The sequence below is a fragment of the Sturnira hondurensis genome, unplaced genomic scaffold, assembly GCF_014824575.4.
Source record: "Sturnira hondurensis isolate 20B ecotype Veracruz unplaced genomic scaffold, ASM1482457v3 Scaffold0010942, whole genome shotgun sequence".
Lineage (NCBI taxonomy): Eukaryota > Metazoa > Chordata > Mammalia > Chiroptera > Phyllostomidae > Sturnira > Sturnira hondurensis.
This window is the reverse complement of record NW_028083573.1, coordinates 5,342-30,615: the sequence shown is the minus strand read 5'-3', so window position 1 is coordinate 30,615 and position 25,274 is coordinate 5,342. Positions and strand designations below refer to the sequence as shown.

At 49.0% G+C, this 25,274-nt stretch overlaps 1 protein-coding gene and 1 long non-coding RNA gene across 2 annotated transcripts; one reads left to right on the top strand and one right to left on the bottom strand.

Annotated features, from left to right (window-relative positions):
• Window positions 1-472: 472 nt before the first annotated feature.
• POLR3E (RNA polymerase III subunit E) lies at window positions 473-25,274 on the bottom strand. The gene is made up of 20 exons (XM_037059465.1): window positions 25,016-25,274; window positions 23,734-23,784; window positions 22,128-22,205; window positions 21,321-21,436; window positions 20,802-20,884; window positions 18,986-19,093; window positions 18,582-18,628; window positions 16,722-16,841; window positions 15,575-15,660; window positions 15,260-15,304; window positions 15,092-15,183; window positions 14,009-14,129; window positions 9,439-9,520; window positions 8,221-8,280; window positions 7,986-8,143; window positions 7,621-7,682; window positions 6,654-7,162; window positions 4,555-4,632; window positions 2,338-2,463; window positions 473-1,272 (listed from the first exon to the last, which is right to left on the bottom strand). The coding sequence occupies exons 1-20, from the start codon at window positions 25,049-25,051 to the stop codon at window positions 1,216-1,218; spliced, it is 2,115 nt and encodes a 704-aa protein (XP_036915360.1). The 5' UTR covers window positions 25,052-25,274; the 3' UTR covers window positions 473-1,215.
• Window positions 3,407-11,531, top strand: LOC118996183 (uncharacterized). The gene is made up of 3 exons (XR_005068436.1): window positions 3,407-3,486; window positions 9,962-9,966; window positions 11,498-11,531. It is a non-coding gene; the product is annotated as an uncharacterized LOC118996183 (long non-coding RNA).

Here is a 25,274-nt window from a genome sequence, read left to right as displayed (position 1 = left end):
AGCCATCCTGGGTTGCATGTGGCCTGCAGGCCATGGGTTAGGTAGATCATTGAAAAGGGTTTAGGTAACCAAATTTCACATGTTACCCAACCCAATATATTCTTACTTTTTCGTATCTTCTGGGACTGTGCTGTCCAATAAGGTCGCCACTTATGGCAACTGGACACTTCAATTGTGGCTAAATTGAGAGTATTGTAAGGTATCAGATTTTAAAAACTTAATACAAAAAAAACTGAAAACTTTTATTACATGTTAATGTTTTAGCCATATTGGGCTAAATAAAATATTACATTTAAATTATTTCTTTTCACTATCTGAATGTGCCTACTAAAAAACCTTTGTATGTGTGATGGCACAGCTGTGCTGAGCTGTAGTGCTCCCCGAGCTCTCCCTCCCCCACCCCCGCCCCCGCAGCTCATTACAGGGACAACGCTCTTTCCTGTATCCAGGTAATGGCAGCAGCACTGTGCAGCCAGGTTAGTGTTAACATTTATTTTAAAAATGCACAAAATATAAGTCTTTTTACATCAAAGTGTGATAACCTTACTTATACATTGTTCCATACTTACCTGATTTTGTTTGCATCCTTCTGCAAACATTTAGATGGATTTGATTCCGATTTATTTTGCTATGGTTCATGTAAACAGCTGAGACTGCTACATAGAGTAGGTTGTTTTACAAGGTAAAGTGGTCACAGAAACCCAACAGTAAAACAATTCAATTTGGTTTAATGAAACTGGCAAAAGTCTTAGCAGAGAGATAATCAAAGACTAAATATTGGCTTCTAGGCATTTTAAATATTAAAAACCTTGAGGTTTTCTTCATGTTGTAAACATAACTTAGACCTCTGTTGGCATTACATTTGAAAAGTAAAATATTAAACTATGATTTTCATCATCCTGCCCATGACAGAATATACTCTAGTATGAGAATGAAACCAAATATTAAGCAAAATATATCAGGAATTTCAACTTGTACTGCAAAGAAGGTCCCAATGGCTTCTTCTGGGAGCGATGCAATGCAACTTTTAGGTGATCCTACCACTGGCTGAGTAAGGTCTCTGTCTGCTGGACAGTGCAATGCCACAGGCCATGAGATGGTCAGTCCCTCTTGCTCTGTGTCTTCTGATGCAACTGAGACTCTACTTCCACCTCTACTGGCTCTGCTGTCCTTCCTGGGGCTTAGATTCACTGGGGTAGTAGTTCGTGACAAGTGTCAAGACTGTACTGTCCCTTTAAGGTACCACATGCCACCATAGCTTACACAGCAGTCCTATGGAGAGAGAGAGAAACATGTTAAGGGCAGACTTCGGCAGGAAAGGTAGCTACTACATTTTGTGCAGAATTTCACGTGACCTAGCAATGGATAGAACACAAATAGGAAATCAAGAACTGCCTAGTTTCTTCAGTGTTTGGGTCTCAGGCCCCTCTTCCTCTCCTCATTGGGGTTTTAAGAGTGAGGAACTACAAATGAATGTGTTTATAAACACAAAACACAAAAACTGTGAATAAGCTGACCAGAACAAAGGTGCTTCATAAATAGTGTCACTATATATGGCCTTGGATGTTTAAGACACTAGATCAGAATACACGGTAACTCACCAGCTTTCCATCAGATATGGGAAGCGTTCAGTGCTTCTGCAGATATGGTATGTGGAGCACGGCCATATCACTTAAGATTTTTGAAATAATAGCATTATAAGTAGCAGTACACTTAAGGACTTCAATACACTGAACAAATAAATATAGTTTACAAAGGAATGTATTAGCCCTGACCAGGTAGCTCTGCTGGCTACAGCACTGTCCACATATGCCATGGTTGAGGGTTCAATCCCTGGTCAGAGCACATGTAAGAATCAACCAATGAATGCCTAAATAAGTGGAACAGCAGATTGATGTTTGCCTATTTCTCTCAAATCAATAAATAAAAATGTTTAAAAAGGAATATATTAATTCCTCTGAATTGATATATTTTACTGAAATTAATTCAGTAGAAAATGAAATTAATTCTACTGAAAGTTAAGTAGTATAGGAGTTAATGTGGCTATGGCAGAAATCAAGGAAGCGGTATAAGATTCAAAGGAGCAGTGAAGTCAGGACTGTAAAGGGCTAAGATGACCCACTAGACCACACTTTTTGAAGACAAAGACTACATCTTACTTACTTTAGTCCTTATGCACAGAGCCCCCCCCCCAACCCATGCCAATCATTACCAGTTTCTGAGGACCTGAGTTAATATTCACAGAGTAGCAAGAAAGGCACCAGATTAGAGCCCTATCCACACACTGCCCACCTCCATCTAAGACTCTGGATGTTGTCACATACAAAATGGACGTACCTTTAGCACTTTATCCACCTCCTGTTTACTTAGCTCTTCTCCACACTCTTGAGTCAACCGAGACTGGATCATATTCCGGCGTACTCGGTAATTTTTGGAGAAAATTTCAAGCAAAACCTGCCGATGCTTTAGTAGCAAAAACATGTTATTTTGGGAAGCAATCCTCAAACCAGAAATCTAAAGCTATGACCCTAACTTTACACTGCAGTCTGTGATAAAAGTCACAGACAATATCAAGGATTCTAGTTAAAGATGAACATGCCTGGCAATTTGTTCTCTTGGGACCCCCACCCCCCCCCCACCGGAAAAAGAAGAAGAAAAATAACGGTATATGCCTGAAAGAGCTGGTGAAGAGTTGGCAAAACACAAGCAGTTTAGACATACTCTTGCGTGATAAATAAGAGAGAGTGCTGATGTAGCCGGTGGGTAAAGCCACCACCTAAACTACATGAAGACAGAGAAAGGGGTAAAGAGTGCGTGGCTGAGAGCGTTGGCACACAGACATAACATGGCATTACATCTCCAAATAAAAATTAAATAGGATAGAAGGTAGCTGAAACCCCCCTCGAAAGGCAGAAAAGGTATTCAACGAGAGAGAAAATTTGATCCGTGATGTCCAATGTGGGACTTAAGATTTTTGAAATAATAGGCAAAAAACAGGTAAATTATCAAATCTGTCACATAACTTCCTAAGAGTGACCTAATACATTACTGACCCAGCCCAGGGTTCATCTGGAGTTACACTCATGTACAACACAGAATAAAGAAAAAAAATCTTTAAGTTTGGGACAAAGTGAAGGATTGGGTCCAATTTAAAAGACCAAGGAGCAGAATGTCATTGAGCAACTCTAAAACCTTGAATCCAATGGAAAATACCTTAAAATTCAGAGGGAATGATTTCTCCTCTAAAACTGTAGCTCCAGACAAACAATACGTAAGGACAAAAGGTCGCCATTTTAAGGCATGAACCAATACAAACAACTCCTCTGTGCCTCAGAAGCTGAAATGAATCAAGGAGGAAGACATGAAATTTCATAAGCTAGTCGTGCTGGAGAAGCTCCCCAGGAATCAGACTCAACAGTATTACCGTTGGTATCTGTGTCCAGGAAACCATGCAAGTGGAAATAAGAAGTAGTATAGAAGAGCAATGTAAGTATAGCACAGTACTGGTATTTGCCTCTACCATGATGCTATCTATAAGCATTGAGACCTGATATAACTACATTCTCCCAACACAGCTGAGAACTAACTGTCCTCGCCGACGGCCAAGGGCAGCCAATAGATAGTGTCAGGTTGATATGTCCAACAGAAGTATATTTTGTATTTTTTTTAAAATGGAAGTATACTCTTTTGGTAGTATCTTTTGGTAGTTAAAAAGTGATAGCCTCTGAGGAGTGGAAATCAGGCCAGGCAGGGCAGGAGATTTTGAAGTATGTACTTACTACTTTTAATTATCAGAGTATTTTAGGACTAGGAAACCAAAATGCCACCTACTCTGGCCAGAGCACATAAGGTTGCTCAGGAAGACTGTTCCAGACTGCTGCCCATCCAGGGCCCATCAAAGCCCCCCCCACAAGGGACCAAGAACTCAGTGGGGGCTCTTGCTGACTCCCTTCCACCTATGTCTTTGGAGTTTTAGCAATTAAACCTTAATCTTCATGATTTAGGAAAAACTTTTGGACCTCAGGGTCCATGATTGTATAATTACAGTCTACTGGTTTAATTCACCTTCTGTTCACCGGACCCCCATGGCGTTTCCAATTTCTACAGGAAAATGATAAATTTCTGTAACTTAAAAATCCAGCACCCACGACCTGAGAAGGAATCCTTGTGATTCCTACTGCCAGAGGCCCCCTGAGGGATGGGGTCCATCGCAGTCTGCCAGCCAGCTGGACATCAGAACCATCCAGGAAGTTCTGTAAGAAATTTCAGTACCTAGGATGCTACCCCATTTCTAATGAACTGAATTCAATGTCTGGGGTCAATCCTGGGACTCAACATGTTTTTTAAAAGGCAATTTTCACACAGATGGCCCAGAGATTGGCATTTGGGAGCCACTGATTTGGGCTCAAACTACTGGTACCTCTAGCCTATTCAACAGCAAACAGAATATTTAGAATTGGGAGGGGCTGGAAAATCTGAACCAAGACTGCACCCCAGGTCCCCCAAAGGCCTCACCCCTACAGGAACACCTCCCAGCAGCAAAAGTTACCTCACCTGATCACTCATGTCTCCAGACTCCCAGAGGGCAAACACCTTCTGCTCATCTGGGGAAGCAGCTGTCTGTGGGGGAAACTAAGCAAGACCCAGGCGTGAGCTGGTCTCTTTGTCTTTACCACATGGACCCACCCTCCTTGCCCCATCTCCCCTCTCTGGGAGGACGCCAGCCACCCCCTTAAGGGCCTTGGAGGGCTGCAATGACAGAAACGTTACACATCTGGCTTGAAGTCCACAGTGTGCTCATTAAGGTGGGGATATGGGCTCTTCTGTTCTTCCCACTAGCTTACCTCTCTGCGTTAACATCAGCGTTCTCCTTCCCTAAATGTTAACCCTCAGGTGTGTCCTCAGAAGCCTCCCCCAGAACTCCCTGGGGCATCTGGGCTCCTCTCAGTCCCTCCCCACAAGGGCTGTGTCAGTGGTGGATTTAGTAGAGACGGTAAGTGGCCCAAGCTCTGGGTGCCTGGGGGTGGAGAGCAAGGAAGATGGCACCTGGCACGGTGGGTTCGTCTTGGTGCCACAACACAGAGAACAGTACTGGTTACTACCCACATAGAGTCTCATTTGATCATTAAAAACAAGGTGGTAGTAAAGTATTACACTCCCAATGTCCATGAGAAAAGTCCAGATAATAGAGGTTTACTTTTTGCCCCGTGATCACACAGCTATTAAGTAGCAAAACAAGAAGCTAAACAAGTCTGTGAAAGTCTATTCGCTTTCCCTGGGCCTCAGCTCCCTTGTGTAAAAACATGAGCCTGGACAGACCTGAGGTCCCTTCCACCTTGAATATCACCTTGATCTGGTCCCCACATCAGGATCACAGTGAGGGAAGGCAACAGGCAAGCTGCAGAGAGGGCCACAGTGTCCCCCAGACATGGACCCAACCAGGAGGAAGGAGTACAGCAAGAGCAGGTCCTGAGGGCTGAAGCAGGGTATCCCTCACTTTATTCTCTCCTGCTGCCTAAGAAGGCCTGGCCAACGTCAGGTAAGTGCCCCTTTCCTGCCAGGCTAAGCTCAGAGAAAGATGACTCTGCAGGTAGGTAACTGGATCGATTTGTCAGGTGGTCAAGGAGCAGGGCCTCCAAAGAGGGCAGGGCCCCAAACCCCAGGACCTTCCACAGGAGACCTCACCCAGGAGACTCCCTGCCATGAGAGCCAGTCCTCTTGCAACAGCCCACCCAGCCTGGCATCCAGCACAGGTCCTCTTATCCCAGTTTCTGTTCCTTGCATACCCAGGGATGGGCTTTTGCCCCAGCTCACCCAAGGCTGCAGAGCTTCTGACCTTGGACTGCTAACATCAATGCTCCCTTGTTAAGAGGTGGCAGCAGCCCACCTCACCCTGTTTGCTGCTAGGCCTGGGTAGAGCCTGGCGGAAAGAAAAACCAGCATAGCTTCCCTAAGGCCACAGCCTGGCACACTCTACCTTGAGCTAACGAAATGGTCTCCAACACACGCTCTGCTCCTACATTTCCTGCACTCTGGGGCCCTGCCAACAGCAGAACAAGAGACCTGGCCCCAGAAATGCTAACGTAGCGTCTATGGAGAGGGAGGCCCTCCAGGACCCAGGTACAAGCTGGAGACTCTGGTGAAAGATCAGCTCATCTTAGCTGAAGCAGAAATGACTTAAGAGCTGGAGCCACTATGCTGACATTCAGAATCCAGCCCTGTCACTTCCTAAGCACTTGACCTTTAAACAGGTTCACCTCACTTCTCTGAAACTTGGTCTCCTCAACTGTGGGCTGAAAAAATCAATGGTACTAGAAATCATCCTAAAAATGGCAAAGCTGACAAATGAACTGAGGTGCAGACAGTGGTGGTTGGCCTTTACCCAAGTCCTCTGACAGAAAAATGTTTGCCCACTTTAGAAGAAAGTACACAGCCCAAGGCTGGCTGGCTCAAGGTCACTCAAGGTCACCATATGAGAGCCTAGATTCCAACTCAGGTCAGTGGTCTTCTCAAGTCCCCACCCTTGTGCTGGCAGTACTCAGGCCACTCCAGAGCGACGTAACTTCTCTCTTTGGCTTCTTCTGCCATCTACCCTTACCCCAGGGTAGAGGGTGGCCGCGTGTTCTTACCCCCACGGCACAGGCCCCACTTACAGGCACCAGTATCTGCTTGCAGCCAGCGGCTAGCACCGTGTCCTGAAGCATTCGGTCCGAGATGCCACTGAAGAGTGTGTGGCCTGGTGGCAGGCTAGCCAAGTGCAGGTTGAAGAGGCGCTTCAGCTCACTCAGTGTGAGCACAAACTGTCTCTGGAAGGTGGCTTCCACGAAGGCCCGCAGCTCCTGGGCCACTGGGGTGTTAGTGCAGCCGGGAGATGGGAGCCCATTGAAACTGTCCCCACCTGCAACCCGCCCAGCAGGCAGTCCATTGGTCAGCCTGCTGTGGTAGTCACCACTGGGGGTGGTGTCCATGGGCTCGCCTTCCTCTTCTTCCTCTCCCTCCTCACTCAGGGGTTCTTCCTTGATCCACACACCAGGCAGGGCGCCAGACACCCAGACTTGCTCTTTCCTCTGCTGCAGCTCCTGTGCCAGTAGCATGGAGTTCTGCTGAGCCCTGCTCTTGGCTACTTGGACGCGCTGGTCCCCAGAGACCAGCCCTGTAGGCCCTGCAAGGAAAGGAGGGCTGCTTAGGAAAACACAGAGATTGGCCAGCGGAGGTCCTAAGACAAAGGCCCATACCCCTCTACCCCAAGGGCCAATCTCTTCCATCCTGAAAGGAGACATCCTGCAGTCTAGAGCAAGGGGAAAGGAACAGTGAAGGCCACCTGGGGCTGTAGCAAGTGGCCCAACCTTGCCTTACCCCAACCCTACCTAAGAGGGTTTAGCTGCCCCAGCAGCAAAGGAAGGAAGAACTGGGAAAATCAGCTTCCCACATGCAGAGATCCAAGCCAGGATGAGTTAGTGATGGGCTTCTGCCAATTTCTCTTGTCCTCCCTGCCTCCCCATCTCCTGGCAACCCAAGAGAGCAAGCAGGTCCCAGGAGCCTAGGATGGGAAGAAACCCTCTGTCCCACACACCCTGCCCCAAACCAAGCCCCACTGAGCCCAGCCGATAGTCTGCATACCTGATTGTCCATCCAGCTTCTTTGGCACGCTTTCATTCACAAGGTTATAGACTTTTTCTAATCTGAAAAGAAGAGTAAACAATCCTAAACCCCATCACGTAGGCCATCCCACAAGACACCATGTGCTGGGAGCTCTGGCAGCCCTGCCTGTAGGGCACAGGCCCACCCACCCAGGCTCTTGGTCCTGAGGGCCCCACTTCCTCCACATGACAGGCATGCCAAGATTCCGCACCCCCGCAACACTGTGACCAGCGGGGAGTGGCTATGTCAGGCCTCCACTGGGATTCTGGGGTCAGCTAGCAGTGTCCACCTGAGTGGGAAGGGGGCATGTGACCCCAAATCTGCCTCACGCCCAGAGTCCTTACTTGGCCTGGACACCTGCCCACAGCATGTGCTGCCGCTGGACCACATCTGGGTGTTTCTTGATGAACTCCCCATCAGGTGGCAGGATGAATTCCCAGCCTTTGTTGATCCTCACCACGGCCATGTGTTCCAGAAAATCCCTGACATCCTCTGCACAGAGCTGGGGATGGGGCAACGGTGAGGTTAGCCTAGCCTCTAACAGCCCCCCTCCCTTCCCTCCAGATTGACATCACTTACTTTTGTCACTGTTGCCACCTCTTTCCTTACCACCCACCGGCTCTGTGTGAACTTCCACATCTAAGGGAGAAAGAAGCATGTTTCCAGGAAGCAGAGACAGTGCTTTTGAAACTGTCTCCTGAACCTAGGCCACTGTCCTGGGTGCCTGAGGTCAGGCAGACTTGGGTGTGGGTCTGGCTGTGGGTAGTCACATTAACTCCGAGCCCGTTTTTCTCACTTGTTAAGGACCCTAGGGTTGTCTCCTTCAGGAGGCTAGCTGGACTCCACCCACCTCTACCTAGACTGCAAAGACTCGCTGGTCAGGAACATTCTTGCCCATTTGTCACCTACAATAACTCCGATTTGACCAGCCCCTCTTCCAGGCACCCAGACTAGACGGCATCTGCATGAACAGAGAAGGGCTGACAGGCAGCGACGGGCAAATGGTACACATGCGGGGTGAACCAACCTGGGAGTGAATACACACTGCGCTCTGACCCCCAGAGACAAAGCTAAAGCACACAGGCCCCTGGACAGTGACTGCCAAGGAGCTGGGTGAGTCAGAAAAAGAGAAGCCACAGACACACTCTTCAGCTTAAGGATGCCCTGTGTCACCAGGCGTGCACACCACAGCCATGATGGGCACTCTAAGTAGACAAACTGAGCAAACCCAAGAATACTGTGAGGCAGGGACTGAAGTTCTGGATATGGGCAAGGAGCAGGTGGGTGGTGGAATGGAAGGATGACCTAGCTCTGGAGCTGCAAAAGCCCATGGCAACAATGAGAACATGCACAATGGAAGCAGACATGCCCAGCGCTCTGTAAACTGGGAACTGTCAGCCTTGTCCAAACTCAGTGCGGTTTAGAGCTGCGGGGTCAGTCATCCCAGACTCTCTGATTATTCATAATGAGCTAGAAAATAATGTAACTTTGATCTGTAAAAATCAACAACCAAATCAAAAATACCACTCAAGCCAAATGAAACATGCTTCTTGGACAGAATCCACTCATGAGGCACCAATTTGCAACTCCCAGTGAGAGAAACTCAAAGGTTCATATGAAGCCAAGACCCCAGGATTCCAAGAGGAGGAAGAAGAAAGGCAGAACCTAGAGCCTCCAGCCCTGCCCACACATACTTGCCCTTTGCACACAAGGTCCTAGAATCCCTGTGCTGTCCCCACCCTCCTCCCATGGCCACCTCTCCCGCAACCCTGGAGGACAAAGAGCCTGGGCACTTACGACAAAGTCTCGGCCCCTGCAGAGCACCTCGGCGGGCACACCACTGTGAGGACTGGAAGAGTCCTTGGGGTATAGGATGTCACTGCCAATGAGAAGAGGGTGGCAGGTCAGCTTCTGTCTTCAGCTCCATCTGACTCCTGTCCCCTGCCCAGGCTCCAAGTGAAAGCCCAGGTCTCTTTCCAATATGGGGTAGTGCAGGCCTGAGCCTGACAGCTCCCCTCAGAGCCCATGCTGTCCCCCAGGAGCCTGGCTCTTGTGAACACATGTAGGAGAGTAGCTCCCCCCCCACACACATACCTACCTCTCACAACCCCTATTGATGCTCCCCACTCACAACTCGCCCAGCCTCAGGGCCCACTGCACAGCTATGAAGGGCCCAGGGGTCAAAGACAGACATGGCCAGCCCAGGCCTCTGGGAAACCAGTGGGTCCCACATGGAAAGCAGGTGCAAGCCCAAGACAGACTGGTGGTGGAGGGGGGTTGTGGGCCAGAGGGCTGGGACCTGGACAAGCCCTGAGCACAGGTTGGGTTGAATCCTTGAAAGAATATGGCCAGCACTAGGACTTCAGGGCCCAGAGGTGAATGAACAAGCTGGCTTACTACACACATTTCCACAGCAAAACCATGATCCCCCTACCTAGGAACATACATACCACCCCCAGACACCCCACACCATCGGGGCCTCTGTCCCTGCTGCCCCATAGTCCCCCAACCCCAATCCTACCTGGCCACCAACTACTACCCATCCTTCAAGGTCAAGCTCTGTATCCACCCCCTTCCCATAAAAACTCTCTGGAGACAGGGACCTGGCCTATGCTATTTATTGCTACCACAGAGAGTGGAGGTAGCTGCTGAGCAGGTGTTAAATGAATGTGACCTAGCCCTTGACCTCTACATTCAATGTGCCTGCTCTTGCCTCTCAAATCTGAGGTCAGGGACAATGTCTGAATGAGAGTGTCTCAAAGGACAAGCAATGAGACACACTGGACAAATACACGAACTTTGCATCATATCCTCACAGGGACCCAAAGGACAGGGCAAGGAAGGGGCATCACAGACCTTGGTGTGGCAGTGAGGGCAGTGTCAGGGCAGAGACCACAGCAGGACCTAAATAATATGAAAGGTCCAGGAGGCCCTACAAGTCACAGGGACAGACCACCAGCAGCACCAGGAGCACATATGGCACTGGGCAAAGCTCCAACCCCAGCTGTGGGAGTCTCACTGCCAGGCTTTGGGACAGTGTCCTCCGGTGTATAATGGGATAGCGCCTGTATCTTGTTCATGCGTGACACATACATACACAGGGCCCCATATGATGAATGATATGCTATCTCGAAGGTCTTCTATAATTAAAGATACCAACCGGGTATATGAGGCCTGTGCTTCCAGTGAAAAGGCGCCACCATGTGGCCCAGACACAAATATACTTAACAATTTACTTAGCTAACCAACTAGAAAATGATAGACTTTTTGCAATGAATTATTTTCCCAAAAATTTGTAACAATTCGTTTTTTGACAGATTTTTCATCTTATACTGTACTTTATTACCAGTGAGTACTTTAGCTCAGTCTGGCTCAGCAGACTGAGTGCCAATCTGAGAATCAGAAGGATGTGGGTTCGTTGACTGGTCAGGGCACTTGCCTGGGTTGTGGGCCAGGTCCCCAGTTAGGGGTGGCATGTGAGAGGCAACTGATCAATGTTTCTCTTGCACATCAATGTTTCTCTCCCTCTCTATTTCCCTCCTTTCCCCTCTCTCTAAATATAAAAAAGTAAAACCTTTTCTAAAAAAAGTGAGTACTTGATATTATACCATTTAGAACTAACATAATTCAAATGCACATAAAAACACAACTGCATTATACTTACCAAGGGTCTCCCCTGAGTCTGGCATTACACTGAGTACAAGGGAAGTAGGGGAGTCAACAGAGACAGTCTCTACCTGTTTGAAACTGGCAGTCTGGTGTAGGAGGCAGATAGACTAGTGGAGAAATCCCAGGAAAAGAGAAACTACTGAAAATTCAAGATCAGTGACCTGCAACAATGCTCAAAAAAAAAAAGACTTCCGCCAAGATGGAGGCATAGGTGGAAACACTGTGCCTTCTCCCACAACCAAGTCTGAATACAACAAAGACTTAGTAAACAAAGATGCAGCCAAAGAACAGAAAATTGAACTATACAGAAGTCCGACAACATCGAACCATTCAACCGAGACCGGTAAGAGGGGCGGAGCCAGCAGCGGAGCAGGGACAGGCAAGAAAGATCCCCCAACCCCAGGCATGCAGGCAGCCGGGGGGAGCAGCATGGACCCAGTGAGGGTGCGGGGCAGGCTGACCAGGGTCACACATTCGTGCACAGATAAACAAGCAGAGGAGTGAGCAGTGAGATGGACCACGCAGGCCCCAGCGGGCGAACCCAGTGAGTGCACAAGGCGGCTGGCTGACTGTGGTTGCACATTCGCTCGCAGTGGGACAGACCCCATAGCCCCAGTGGCGGGAGGTGGCACAGGGAACCGCCATTGCTTTCCTTTGACCCCGCCCCCACATACAACGTCACAACCCAGAGACTGAGTTGCCCCGCCCTGGTGAACACCTAGGGCTCCCGCTCCTCATATGTAACAGGCACGAACAGTCCAAAAGATGGCTCAAGAAGAACTTAAAGCCCCAGAGCCGATAACTCTAAGCAACCAAGAAATAGCGAACCTCTCAGATGCACAGTTCAAAACACTGGTGATCAGGATGCTCACAGAACTGGTTGATTTTAGTCACAAATTAGAGGAACATATGAAGGCTAAACTAATTGAAATGAAGGGAGATGCACAAGAAACCAATAGTGATGGAAAGAGAACTGGGACTCAAATCACGGGAGTGGACCAGAAGGAAGAAAGAAACAACCAAACAGAAAAGAAGGAAGAAACAAGAATTAAAAAAATGGAGAGGCTTAGGAACCTCCAGGACATCTTTAAATGTTCCAACATCCGAATTATAGGGGTACAAGAAGGGGGAAAGAAACAGCCACGAGTGGAAAACTTATTTGAACAAATAAGAAAGGAGAACTGCCCCAGTCTAGCAAAGGAAATAGACTTTCAGGAAATCCAGGAAGCTCAGAGAGTCCCAAAGAAGTTGGACCCAAGAAGGAACACACCAAGGCACATCATAATTACATTAGCCAAGATTAAAATGAAGGAGAGAATTCTAGAAGCAGCAAGAGATAAGGGGACAGTCACCTACAAAGAAGTGCCCATCAGACTGTCAGCAGATTTCTCAAAAGAGACCTTACAGGCAAGAAGGGGCTGGAAAGAAGTATTCCAAGTCATGAAATCCAAAGACCTACAGCCAAGATTGCTTTATCCAGTAAAGTTTTTATTTAGAATGGAAGGAAAGATAAAGTGCTTCTCAGATAAGGTCAAGTTCAAGGAGTTCATCATCACCAAGCCCTTATTACATGAAATGTTAAAGGGACTTATATAAGAAAGAGAAGATGAAAAATATGAACAGTGAAAGGACAGCAAACTCACAGTTATCAACAACCACACCTAAAACCAAAGCAAACCAAGAGGACAGCTAGATCAGGAGTGGAACCATAGAAATGAAGATCACATGGAGGGTTAGCAACAGGGGAGTGGGAGGAGGAGAAGGAGGGAGAAGGCACAGAAAATAGCATAGACAGTAGGTAGAAAATAGGGGGGAGGGCAAGAATAGTGGGGGAAATATACAATCTAAAGAACTTGAGACACGTGGTCATAAACTAAAGGGGAGGAACAGTGGGGGAGGGGGTGTGCAGGGTGGAGAAGAATGAAGGGGGGGATAGAACAACTGTAATGGTACAATCAATAAAATATATTTTTTAAAAACTTCACACCCACACACATCTCAGTGAATCATGGAAAGCCAAAACAAGGGAAAATCTTAAAAGCAGCCAGAGGGACACAAAAGAATACCTTCAAATGCTGTATCTAGAATTTATACCTGGTAGAAAATACACTTCAAGAACCAAGCTCAAAGAGACGTTTCCAGATAAATGAATGCCAAGGAAATTTACCCGCTGCAGACTTCATTAAAAGAAATGCCATGACACTCTTTAGCAAAAGGAAATATCCCAGACAGAAACCCAGAGACACAGAAAAGAATAATGAACAAAATCAAAAGGCAAATATGTAAGCAGATGGAAAGAATACTGACCACATAATACAATGTCTTGTGGGGCTTAAAGTAGAGAATTATAATATACAAATAAAATAGCAAATGTGTTGGAAGATACACATACAACATTTTGAATTCTTTGAATTATCCTGGATAAGGGTAAAAAGCAGCAATTAATATAAACTGCAAGAAGTATGAATACGTGCTGAAATCTGTGGGGAACCACTAAAACAATTAAGAAAGGATAACTTCCAAATTAACAGGAAAAAAATGGAACAATGAAAAAATCCAGTAGAAGGTAAGAATGAATATAAAATGCAGTGTAGAAGGGACAAACAGAAACCACTACAGTAGATACCCCAAGTATCAGCAATCATATTACACTGAAGTGGGTCAAGTGCTCCCACCGAGGGGCTAGAGCTGGTCTTACCTCTTTACCACCCAATTTCCTTGGACTAACATTGCCACCTTCTGGATGCCACGCAAGACAGCCACAGAGTCAATGGAGGGGCCCAGGAGGCTCATCAAGTTGGCGAAAGGCATAACCTTCACTGAGGATGCAGAAAAGGGAAGTCAGGCAAGGAAGAAGAGCCCTGGGCCGTCCTCTGCCCCCTAGCAGGTCTGCAATGTCAAGTTAAAACAGCAACCCCAGCATACCAGTAAAATATTAGCCCATGGGACCCTGGAGGAAATGCCAATGAGGAACTGGGTGCCAGGAGGCACACCCTCTTCTACTCATGCCCAGAGGTTTCAAAACTCCCCCATAATCATCTGGCTAGTAAGTGGCAGAGCCAGGACTGGACCCCAGACTGGTACAGAGTCCATGCACTTAACCACTGTTCTCTGTTCACCCCAACTACCTGAGCCCCCTGCCCAGGTGAGCAGGGGAAGGCCCGGGGAAGGCCCTTAGTCCTCTGTAGGCCCAGGCACAGCAGGGAGCTCCCCTCTGCTCAGGTCTCAGAGATCCCTGAGTGAGCCCCAGAAAAAAGAACCCAGTGTCCAGGATTCAGCTGGCGGGGGGGTGGGGGGGGAGGGGGGAGCGCGCATGTCAAGGCTCAGGTCTCCCTGTCACTAGCTTCAGGTCCCTACATGTTCTGGCCCTTGAAAGTTCTCCAAGAAAAAGCCCAGTCCCTGCTGTGTGGGCACCACAATACAGCGCAAGTGAATGTGTTTAAGCCCTTTATCTGCACGCAGGACTCGGCATTAGCCTGCACCTCTCAACCCTCATCCTGGCCTCCAGAAGTTACCTTAGTCCCATCTTATAGATAAGCAAACTAAGGGTCAGGAAAATGAGTGACCGGTACAAGCTCACACAGAAGGGGAGTAATGAGGGCGGCATGGAAAGGCTGACCCCTGAGGGATACCAGTCTGCTGGAGGGCGTCCTTCACAGACCAGGACACAGATGAGAAGCTGGGCAGCTCAGGTACAGCGAGCCTCTGGCCTCAAACTTGGTCCTCATTCTGTCCCAGACTTAGGAGGTGGAAGGTATGATGAGCATGAGTGAGCACCCACCATTCTTCATCAGGATCTTGATCTGATCGGCCAGGGGCAGGGTGCGCAGCTGGGCCATGGACAAGACATTGCTGGGGGCCACAGGTTTGTCTCTGTTAGAAATAAAAGCATTTTGTCAGAGGCAGCAGGCAGAGAGCCATGGCAGACTGTCCAGCTGCCTTTACTCACTTCTCCTCCTCCTGGCTGGGCGGCATCAACATCATGAGGTAGTCACTGTGGAAGAGGGGAGAGGGCAGGGTCAGCAGCCACAGGGCATCTCCAATCCACCAGACCCGTGAACCCATGCTGTTCCCAGGCTAAAGCCTCCTTGCCAGCAGCCAGTGAGAAGCCGATCATCCCCAACCCTCCCACAGCTAGAGAAAGGAAAGGAGGACCAATCTCTTTGACACGGGGCCACTGCTCCCTCAGCACTCCCCCAGGCTACAGAAGGGGCCACAGTGCCAAGGGAGGACCCACACCAGTCTCGGTCCCAGCCAGGCTCACCTGGGTGATTTGACAAGCTCCGTGTTTTCAACCCCGTTGGAGCCCTGGCACAGCAAGTACTGGCGCTCATGCTCAGAATGGCTATCCTATTAGGGGAAATGGGGGGAACCCTCAGCTGAAGCCCCAGGCCTGGCAGCCCCATGCCCTCCACCTTCTAGTTCTCACCCCTGCATCACTATGCTACAGCCGCCCAAGGCTGGCCACAGGATCACATGCAACTTAGTAGGTTTGCCACTCCAGGCCCGTGGTATGGCCTCAACCAACTACCTTCCAGGCTTTATGGCCACACAGCCCCAGCACTGTGCTCAATGCCCTGTCTGTGATGGAAATGACGGCTGACATTCGGTGAGTACCTACTGTGCTCCAGGCTCTGTATCAATGGCTGTATGTATACCAACTCACCTATCCTCAAAATAATGCTACCAAGTTAGGTCCTACTATTATTCCCATAAGAGATTCAGAGAGATTAGGTAACTGCCCAAGGTCACACACTAGGAAACAGCAGAGCTTCTGAAGTCTGAGTATGACCCTGAATCAAGCCTCTGTCAACACATCTCTCTCTCAGGAAGGCTCCAGAAAAATGAGGACTCCACCCCAAGAAAACTGCTGGGGGCCCTACTCTGTGGTGTGTTGGGAGCTAATACTCAATTGCTTCTCTCCCTCCATACATATTCAGGAAATGGGGTCTCAAGTCAATGCATGAGGTGAAAACCAAGCACAGTAAAAATCACCTTTAGCAGGTAACACAGTGACTCCAGCCACGTGAAAGCCGGCAGGTACTCCACAGTGCATCAAATGGAGTGTGCTTGAGCTGAGGGTCCACAGTGCATAAAAAGTATGTAACCAGACCCCAACCTCACTCTGAGCCCAGCAAAATGTTCATGCTGGGGAGAGCCTGGGACTGCACCCAAGACCAGGAGCAGCAGACCCACCCTCACCTTACACACCCTTCCTCTAGGGTGCAGAGTGGATCAGCTACCACCAACCAGATTTAACCTCCTTTCCCTGTGATGTTATCATGTGGCCACAAATGAAGTAAGGCAGAGGTGAGACAGTGAGGTAATGCTGATATACTTCCTGAGCACTGGGCTCTTCCTCCAGGACCCTGTGCTGGGAGGGTCAACAGCAGCCTGAGGACCCAGCTCACCCTCAGGCTGTAGTAGTGCAGGTGGACCCAGGGCTCCTCAGCGTGCTTCTTCTGTAGGAACTCATAGGACTGCACACGGCGCTGGCGAGCCTGCTCCGATTCAGGCCGAGAGAACCGCACCTGGGGGATGGGAGGCAGCATAGACTCGGGCCTCAGCCCCACCAGGCCAGAGGACCCCACATCTGGGGCATTTTCCACTCCTACCTTCCCCTTATTTCCTGACACAAGTCTTTTAAATTCAGTTTTAACTATGTCCCACTCTGTGACCTGCCAACACAGGCTAGCAAACAGCTTTCTCAGGGTACCGCCTGCCTAAAGGCTGTTTCCACTCACTGGTGGCTGCACCCACATTTTCCTATGAAAAAAAAAACACACCACTTCCCCTTCAGTTCCTACCTAAGAACCCTCCCCACAAACACATTCCCAGCTATAGGAGTGGGCAGGTAATTCAGACCTGGACAGCTTGTGCACCAAATCCTCTTAGCCGTAGGGACTGTTTCAGGGTTGGCCAAACCAATGAGTCCAGTCTGAAACTTTACTTAGGAGTAATGGAAAGAAGTTTCTTTTCCCCTGGGGTCTTAGAAGCTGGGAGGAGGTAAGCCTGGAGCTGGGACAATTCTCTCTACCACTGGGGACAGACACTTTGCCTAAGATGCCAAAGAAAAAAACGAAACCTAGAGATGGAGAAATCAGGTGTCAATGACAGACTCTGAGCACCTAAATTCAGGCATACCTAAAGCTGCCCCTCAATTTTTCATTAACAAGGACCAATACATTCCATTTTTTCACCTGTGCCATTTAGATCTGGTACCTGCTGCTTAGAGTTCAGATGGAGCCAAGCCCCCAGCCACCTCTCTGTGAACAGATTATAGAATTCAGGGACTCTACAGAGGGCCTTGAAGGCACACAGGCCTAAGATTGGCTTGTTAAAAGGGCCAGAACACCCTGACCTGTCTGGCTCAGTTGGCTGGGCATTGTTCAGCAAAGCAAAAGGTCACTGGTTTGATTGCTGGTCAGGGCAACTGCTTCGGTTGCAAGTTTAGTCCCTATTTGGGGCACATGTGAGAGGCAACCAACTGATAATTCTTTGCCTTTCTCCCTCCTTTCCCTTCTCTCTACAAAGAAATACGTTTTTAAAAAGGGGGGCGGGCAGAGTCCCCAAGAAGGGAAAGAGTTATCTAAGGCCATCCAATAAGCTACTGAGAGAACGGATGGGTCTCCCACATTGGTTATGCCAGAATTCACTAAGTCTTCAAGGACATGCAAATATTCATAACTTCAGCCACACTATATACTGTCCACATCATTTGTGCAATGTTTTTCTTTAAATACTTACTCATTTTAATCTAAAGATACTTAAATGGGAGAGACTTTATAAGCCATACATGGAAGGTCGATATTCTTCTAACAATCTTTAAAACACAGGAATAACTATTAAGATAGGAATTCTTCAAACATGCACCACTTAAGAGACAGAATCACACGGTTAGTTAACGGGGCTGTGGCCCTGTTAAAGCAAGGGTGTCAGGGTGCAGGCAATATCTGTATGTGCATTGCGCCCCTGAGCCCTGGGCCATGGCTTCCTCTTCCGAGCAATTCCAGGCAAAGCCAGGATTCCATATCTCACACACACCTGGGGCCATCACCCGATTTACAGCTGGGACAGCTCAGCTGGGCAGAGGTGAGGCTGTCTCTTTGGGAAGCCCAGCAGGAAAGCTCTGAAGAACACAGTTTCTGCATCTGTTTCACACAGAGCACACATTCTACACAGACCCTCATGCTCTTGCTTGCTAGACCACTGAGCTACAAAACCGGCCCTGCTGCCTCCCTGCTAACACTCCCTCTTAGGATGGAGCTTACTGTGATCTGCTTCACATCCTCTTCTGCCTCGTCCTGCGAAGAGTCTCCTGCAGCAAGAAAAACCAGGCCCGCTCGCAGCCTCTAGTGGAGCCCCCATTTCCCGCTCTCACCTCCATCCCCACAGATGCCCCAAGCAGCAGTGTCTGTGAATTTTCCTTCTAGATGCAGGTAAATACATGTCAGTGGTTTTCAAGTTGGTGCAATTTTGCCCTCACCTCCACCCAGGGGACATTTGGAAATGCACAGAGACATTTTGGGGGGTGAGTACTACTGGTACCCAGTGGGTAGAGGCCAGGGATCCTCCTAAATCTATAATCCATCTGTTTAATACTTTCCCCATGGCCAACTCAACCTGCCAAGTCACAGACAGACAACACAATTGGCAGGCAGGGGTCAGAGCTCACCCTCATTGGCTGCCTCCCTCTCTCGGTGCTTGGCATCTGCCTTATCCAGGTAGGAGAAGCTGGGCCGCAGCTGCAGGATGCCGTGTAAAGGCGTCAGGTGGAGCTCACCTGACAAAGAAAGAAGCACTTGGACCTGACTCTAGGAATTGAGCCAACCCACCCAGCCTGCCTCATGGCAGTCAGTCACCTAGTACCCCAGACTCCCCGAAGACCTTGGCCCAATGCCAAACTACCTTCACCTCTGATCCTAGAGCTTTGGCACCACTGAGATGACCCAATTGGCCCTGCTGGACACAGCAAACACACAACTGGGTCAGAACACAAATCCAGACTCAAAGCCACTTCTTTAAAGCCTACCTGCAAACCCTCCTCCACATGCATTCAAGGCTCTCCTGACCCTCATCCCACTGCCCTCCCTCCAGCTGCTTGCTCTGACAACAGCAGGCAAGTAATCTGCAAACACACATGTTCTTTCCCAGCTAGGCCTTGGCTGGACCACTCTGTCTCCCCAACCCCATATATACCTGGAGGGCCCACTCTCTCATTCTCCCACCTCTTCTTGCCAGAATCCCACCCATCCCAGTAAGAAGTCAGCTACTGCAAACGTGGCCAGGGAAGTAGCTCCTGAGGTGAAGGTATGTCTCTATACAGTCTCTGATGAAGGTCATAGCATTTCCCTGTGAACCAGACCGTGCCCTGGGAAGCAGTGCACAAAATCAATTTTATAGATGAATGTGGGCTTCAAAGAGAACAAATCAGAGACTAGGGCTCTGTGAAAGCTCTCTAGACCCCAGAAGGAGCAGAATACTCCAGACAAGGAGTAAATACATGGATGGTCTGGCTGCCAAAATGTGGTGTTAAAGTATAATAACTTGATGCTACTTTTGATTCTATTCTATTTCCTAAGTGCTCACATTTGTTTCATTTATTACTTCATAAACTCTAAATATATTTCCAGGACCTTGTACTTTGAAACAGCTTTGAGATATAACTCACACGCAATACAATACAACCACTTAAGCCATACAATTCAATGTACTCTAACATTTGGAACTGTATAACCAGTACCACAATCAATTTAGAACGTTTCATTGTGCTCAGAAACTCCATATGCATCCTGAGTCCCTCCACAGCCCCTGGCAACCACCCCTCTGCTTTCTGTCTCTGTGGGTTGGTCTGTTCTGGACGGCTTCATAGGGATGGAATCACAAAGTGTGGCCTTTATGACTTGCCACGTTCACGTGGCCCACTGCTCTCCAGGCACATCTGTGGAACACGTATCCATCCCTCACCCCTTGAGATGACTAAGATTCCACTAAGCAGCTACACTACATTGTCATCCAGGCATCAGCTCATGGACAGGTGGATGTTCCTTTTTTTCACTATCATGAATAATGCTGCTGTGAACGTCTGTGTACAAATTTTGATGTGGACATATCTTTCATTTCCCCTGGGTAGATGCTGTGTAGGAAGGAAATTGCTGGGTCATTTAAGTACCTTGTTTGCAAAACATAAATCTACCACATGTCTCAAAAATTATGCTGTGTATGTCCGTATCCCAGGAAGACAATGACTTTGGAGCCCCATCCTTATCAGAACGAGCAATGACTAGTCAGAAGTCCCTCAGGATAGTCAACTCTGGTCACTTACAACCTATTACTTGCACAAGGTGCTTGGCCTTGCAGGTGTCTAGCATTTGGGGGAGGAGGTGGATACCAGACTAGGGCAGGCCTCTCCCCATCCCAGCCTCTACCCCACTTCCCTCCGCCATTAGCCTCCATGTGCCACAGCAGCCCAGGGTGCCCAGCAGAGGTACCTTGCCTGTAGAGCGCAGCAGCATAGCGGGATGTGTTACTGGTGGTCTGGGAGGAGCAGAATGTCTGCTTATCCATCAGCTTCCTGAGAGCACAGGGAGAACAGGCGTTCAGGGGAGAAAGTGCCTAACCCAGGCCTGGCAGGCACAGGGACCTGATACCTTCTGAAACCCAACAGCCAGGGACCTAGCCCATAGGATAGGCTACATGTACTGCAGGAGGGAAACTGGGGCAACAGAACAAAAGCTTGTGTGGGCCCCAAGAGACAAGCAGGAGGTGGGAGCCCCCACTCCTCTCAAGGGGCCTGGGAAGAACTTGGTAGGAGTCTTTTCCTGGAAGATGTGTGGTCTCCTTTTCCAGGAGACACCTTTTCCTGCAGAGAAGGGTCTGCACTAGGCCCAGCTGCTCCAATGTGGATGCTGATGGGGAGCATCAGTGCATAAGGCTTCAGTGTCTTTAAGGCCTTTGTAAGGCTCGCTTTGGAATACAGTGAAGCTGGAGGCCTGGGGCTGGGGACTCACGAGGAGTATGTGCTGGTCTCGTCTGCGCAGGCACCATCCACGTTCAGCGCGATCTGCTCCCCTTTGCTGCGGCAGTAGTTGGGGTTCAGGGTGTCGATGGCCATCTCAAGCTCTACCTAGAGGTAGGAAGCACCCCCCCCCCACCAGCTATGATAATTGCCAATCCTGGCCCTACCCAAAAGTAGGACAGATACGTGTCCCTCCCCAGGGGCATACAGACCAGTCTATACCACAGAACACAAACACCAATTCCAACAGAAAAGGCCAGAGCAGTTTTTTTTGTATTAACAGTTTTGTCTGTCCCTTCCCCCAAGCTCCACACTCCCAGAGATCTATATCTGGGATTAAAAATCAAGAGGTTTCTCATAAAAATCTTACTTCCACTTTCTCTTGAATAATCAGTGGCACTGGCAATGCTGGCAGGGCATGTCTCTGTGGCAATGGGCCTAGTGCTGCAGCCACCCCAGTGCCAAGTCTCTAACTGTCCTAGTCCCTACCACTCTGCCCCTTCAAGGCACTTGATGTTTCACAATAGGCCTGCTTCACACTGGTCCCCACCATACCTGTGAACATGAGCCCCCAGTGCCACTTGCTAACTGGAATCTCACTTTTCCTGGCCTCTGGAGCTGCCCACCCTCTTTATTTCTAGAAAGTCCTTCCTTTCTCAGCTTTCAAGGCCCTACAACTTGCTGGTTCTCCTAACTCCATTCACTTCTTCTCCGAGCTTCCAGTCACCAATGACTCATCTCCTCACCTCCACCAGCTCCCACCCAAACTGCTCACTTCCATCACAGAGGGCAGCCCCACCTTCTGCTGCTTCGGCTTGATCTTGGCTGAGAGGTGTGGAATGTCATCATAGGTCATCGAGGCTGGACGCACGGGGTACTAGGGAGGGCAAAGAAGCCATCAGTGCACCTTGCCCAGCCCCAACCAGAGACACTCAGGGAACTCTGGCCAAGAAGCCCCACTGTCACTTCACCCCCACTGAGCCCAGAGACCCCTGGTCTCCACCCAGCCTCCTTCTGAAGAGCTTTTAGATGTCTCTGACTCAAGCGACATGCCCAAGCCTCAGGGACCCAAAGCCCACACACATCACCCAGTGGGCTCTGGCACCCACAGAACAACTGACATGGGTGTCAAAAGTGAGGTCAGAGGTCAAACTACCAGTCTGCAGGCCACCGGGTAGAAGAGGACAAGGGAAACAGATCACGAGGGAGCAAAGAGGGAAAACAAGACTGGCTAAGTGCTACTCAACGCTGAAGCCAGATGAGGCCACATGGGAGTTCATTATTCCAGTCTCTCCCTTTTTGCTTCTGTGTGACTTTCTCATTACAGAAAGTTAAAGATTAAAAAAGGGTCTACGTGCTACTAGGTGGACAGATGAGGCAAGGTTTAGAATGATTTTCAAAAAGCACCATGACAGTCACGGGAGTGTGCCTGCAGAGAGGCATGGCAGTATGTGAAGTTAGTGTTCCTCTGGGAGCCATATTAGGTCAGCTACATTCTAGCTGAGGAAATGGTTGTTTCTTAAAAGCTCACTTCAATAGTAGCACAGTGGCCTTTCCATGCTTCCTGGGCTGAGCCTGGGGCAGGAACCTGGAGTGTAGGTGCAAGAAGGGCCTGCAGCCCAGCCTGGAGCACAGCCCATCTGGCCAGAGGCCCTACAAAGGGCCTGGGCCAGAAAGAGTGCTGCAATCAGACAGCCTGAGTCCCACTCCTAACTCTGCCACTAGCTTCTTAGGAACTTGGGCAAGCTCCTTGCCTCCATCCAGCACGCATAGCCTCATCACACAAGGCACGGCACACCCTGAACACACATGGGGTCACTCCACCAGCACTAGTCCCACCATCACTGTATGGTCAGGGAAACAGGTGCACAAGTCCCAAATGAGGGCCTCCAGCCCTCATCCCAAGCACATGCTTGGAGCACTGATGCTGCCGTGGACAAAAAATACTTAAAACAATTACCTAACTGTTAAGAATGCAAAATGGTACAAAACAGTCTGGCAGTTCCACAAAATGCTGAATCTCCATGTGATGCAGCAAACCCATTCCTAGGGATATACCCAAGAGCAATGAAAACACATATCCACCCAAACACTTGTAGAGGAATGTTCACAGCAGCATTTGTTATTCCTAAGCGTCAAAAAGTGGAAACAATCCAATACCCATCAAGAGGCATGCATAAGCAAAAAGTGGTGTGCATATGTCCATGCTATGGGCTTATTCTTTTGTGGCTGCCTCAGTTTCCTGTCTTGGAAATGACAGACTATCTAACCCACCCACAAGAATAAAGAGAACTGTCCTATCACACACTCTGAGGTCTCCCATTGTTCCCGTGCCACACTTATTGCATCTCTACCACCCCACCAACACCTGCTTTCCCCTCTTTATCTCCAGGTCCCACAATTACCTGAAACAGATACAGCTTCTCTGCCAGACTTTTGGCCAAGTAGACATCGATCTGGGAACAAGGGAAGAAGACTTAACCAGGACAAAGAATCCTGAGTCTGACCTGCCCTGCTCACATGAGGGGTAGTGCCCCCCAAGCAATCTGGGATCAAGGGAAGAGCTTAGCTATCGCTAAAACAAAATGGAACCAAGTCCGATCTGGATATATCCGGGGCCCTCCTCCCTATAGCTCTTAGGGGACCAGTACAAGGGTCCAGGTGGCCCCCTAACCAAGGTTCACAGTAATCCAATAAAATGCCTCTTCCCGGGGCTGCCCAGACTACGCAGCATCCCAGAGCTGGAATAAATGCTTTTCTGATGCAGAGGAGACAGGGAAGGTGTCTTCCATGTGCCTTCCACCACGGAGTCTGGATCAACCTGTCTATGGTGGTATACAAGCCCCTCAGAGACCGACCAGCCCTACTTCCTTTCTTTTCAACACTAACCACCCTGCCCCAGCATGCGGTAGTTGACCTTCCTGCTTCCCAGCTCTTCCTAGGAACCATGTACTCTCCCACATCCATGCCTCAAGGACTAGTGAAGGGTCATCAGGCTCAGGGAAGGCTTGTGTGAAGGGCCTTCTGGTGGAGAAAACAGCATGTGTAAAGGCCCAGAGACTCTAGAAAGTGTCCTATCTGAAACTGCCTTCCCCATTGTCTGCTTCTTTAGACTCCTCCCTCCTCAGTCTCTCCCCAGAGATCCTAATCTGCCTGAAGGGGGGATAGGGACGCTGCCTCTCCCCACTGTTGTTACAGCCCCAGATGGATTCAGTAAATAACTGCTGAATGAGTAAGGTAAAGGGAGATGTCAGACTCATTCATTAATTCAACAAATAATGCCACTAACTATGTATCATGCCCAAGGAACTGAACCTGGCTTTGTGGACACAGTGAACAGAATCAAAGTTCTGCTTTCACAGGTTTACATTCTAACAGAAGAAGAATTATGTCTAGTAAGTATTGTAGCCAAGTGCAAGGCAAGTCCAACATAAGGGGCTAGACTACTGTGGGAAGAGGGGCAATGTGCAAGAGGAGAATGCCACATGAGCACAAGAGTGGTCAGGGGAGCTGTTCTGACAAGGAGATGCTGGATCAGAGATCTGAAGGGAGTAAGAGGTACCTGGAAAAAGAAGCTCCCAGGGTGGCCTGAGGAAGGATGGAAGGAACCCAGCCCCACTGCCAGCAGCCCTGGGAGTGGGCACTTCTTCTTGGCAGCCTGGGCAGAGGGTGGGGAGCAGCAGTTACCTCCTGTATGACTGGGTCATCCTCTTCATTGGCCATACTAAGGGGGAGCCAGCTGTGAGATCCTCAGACTCAGCCTGTAAGGAACAGCAAAAGACTTGGCCTGTCAGTCGGTTGTTGAGCCATCACTCTGCAGTGCCCGTCCAGTGACAGATGCTGCTTTCTGAGGGAAGAGCCTAAGACAAACAGAAGTTGATCTTCTTTCTCCAGGTACCCTGAAGTCAACAGAGAATGGCTAATTATATAATCCATAGCTCCCCCC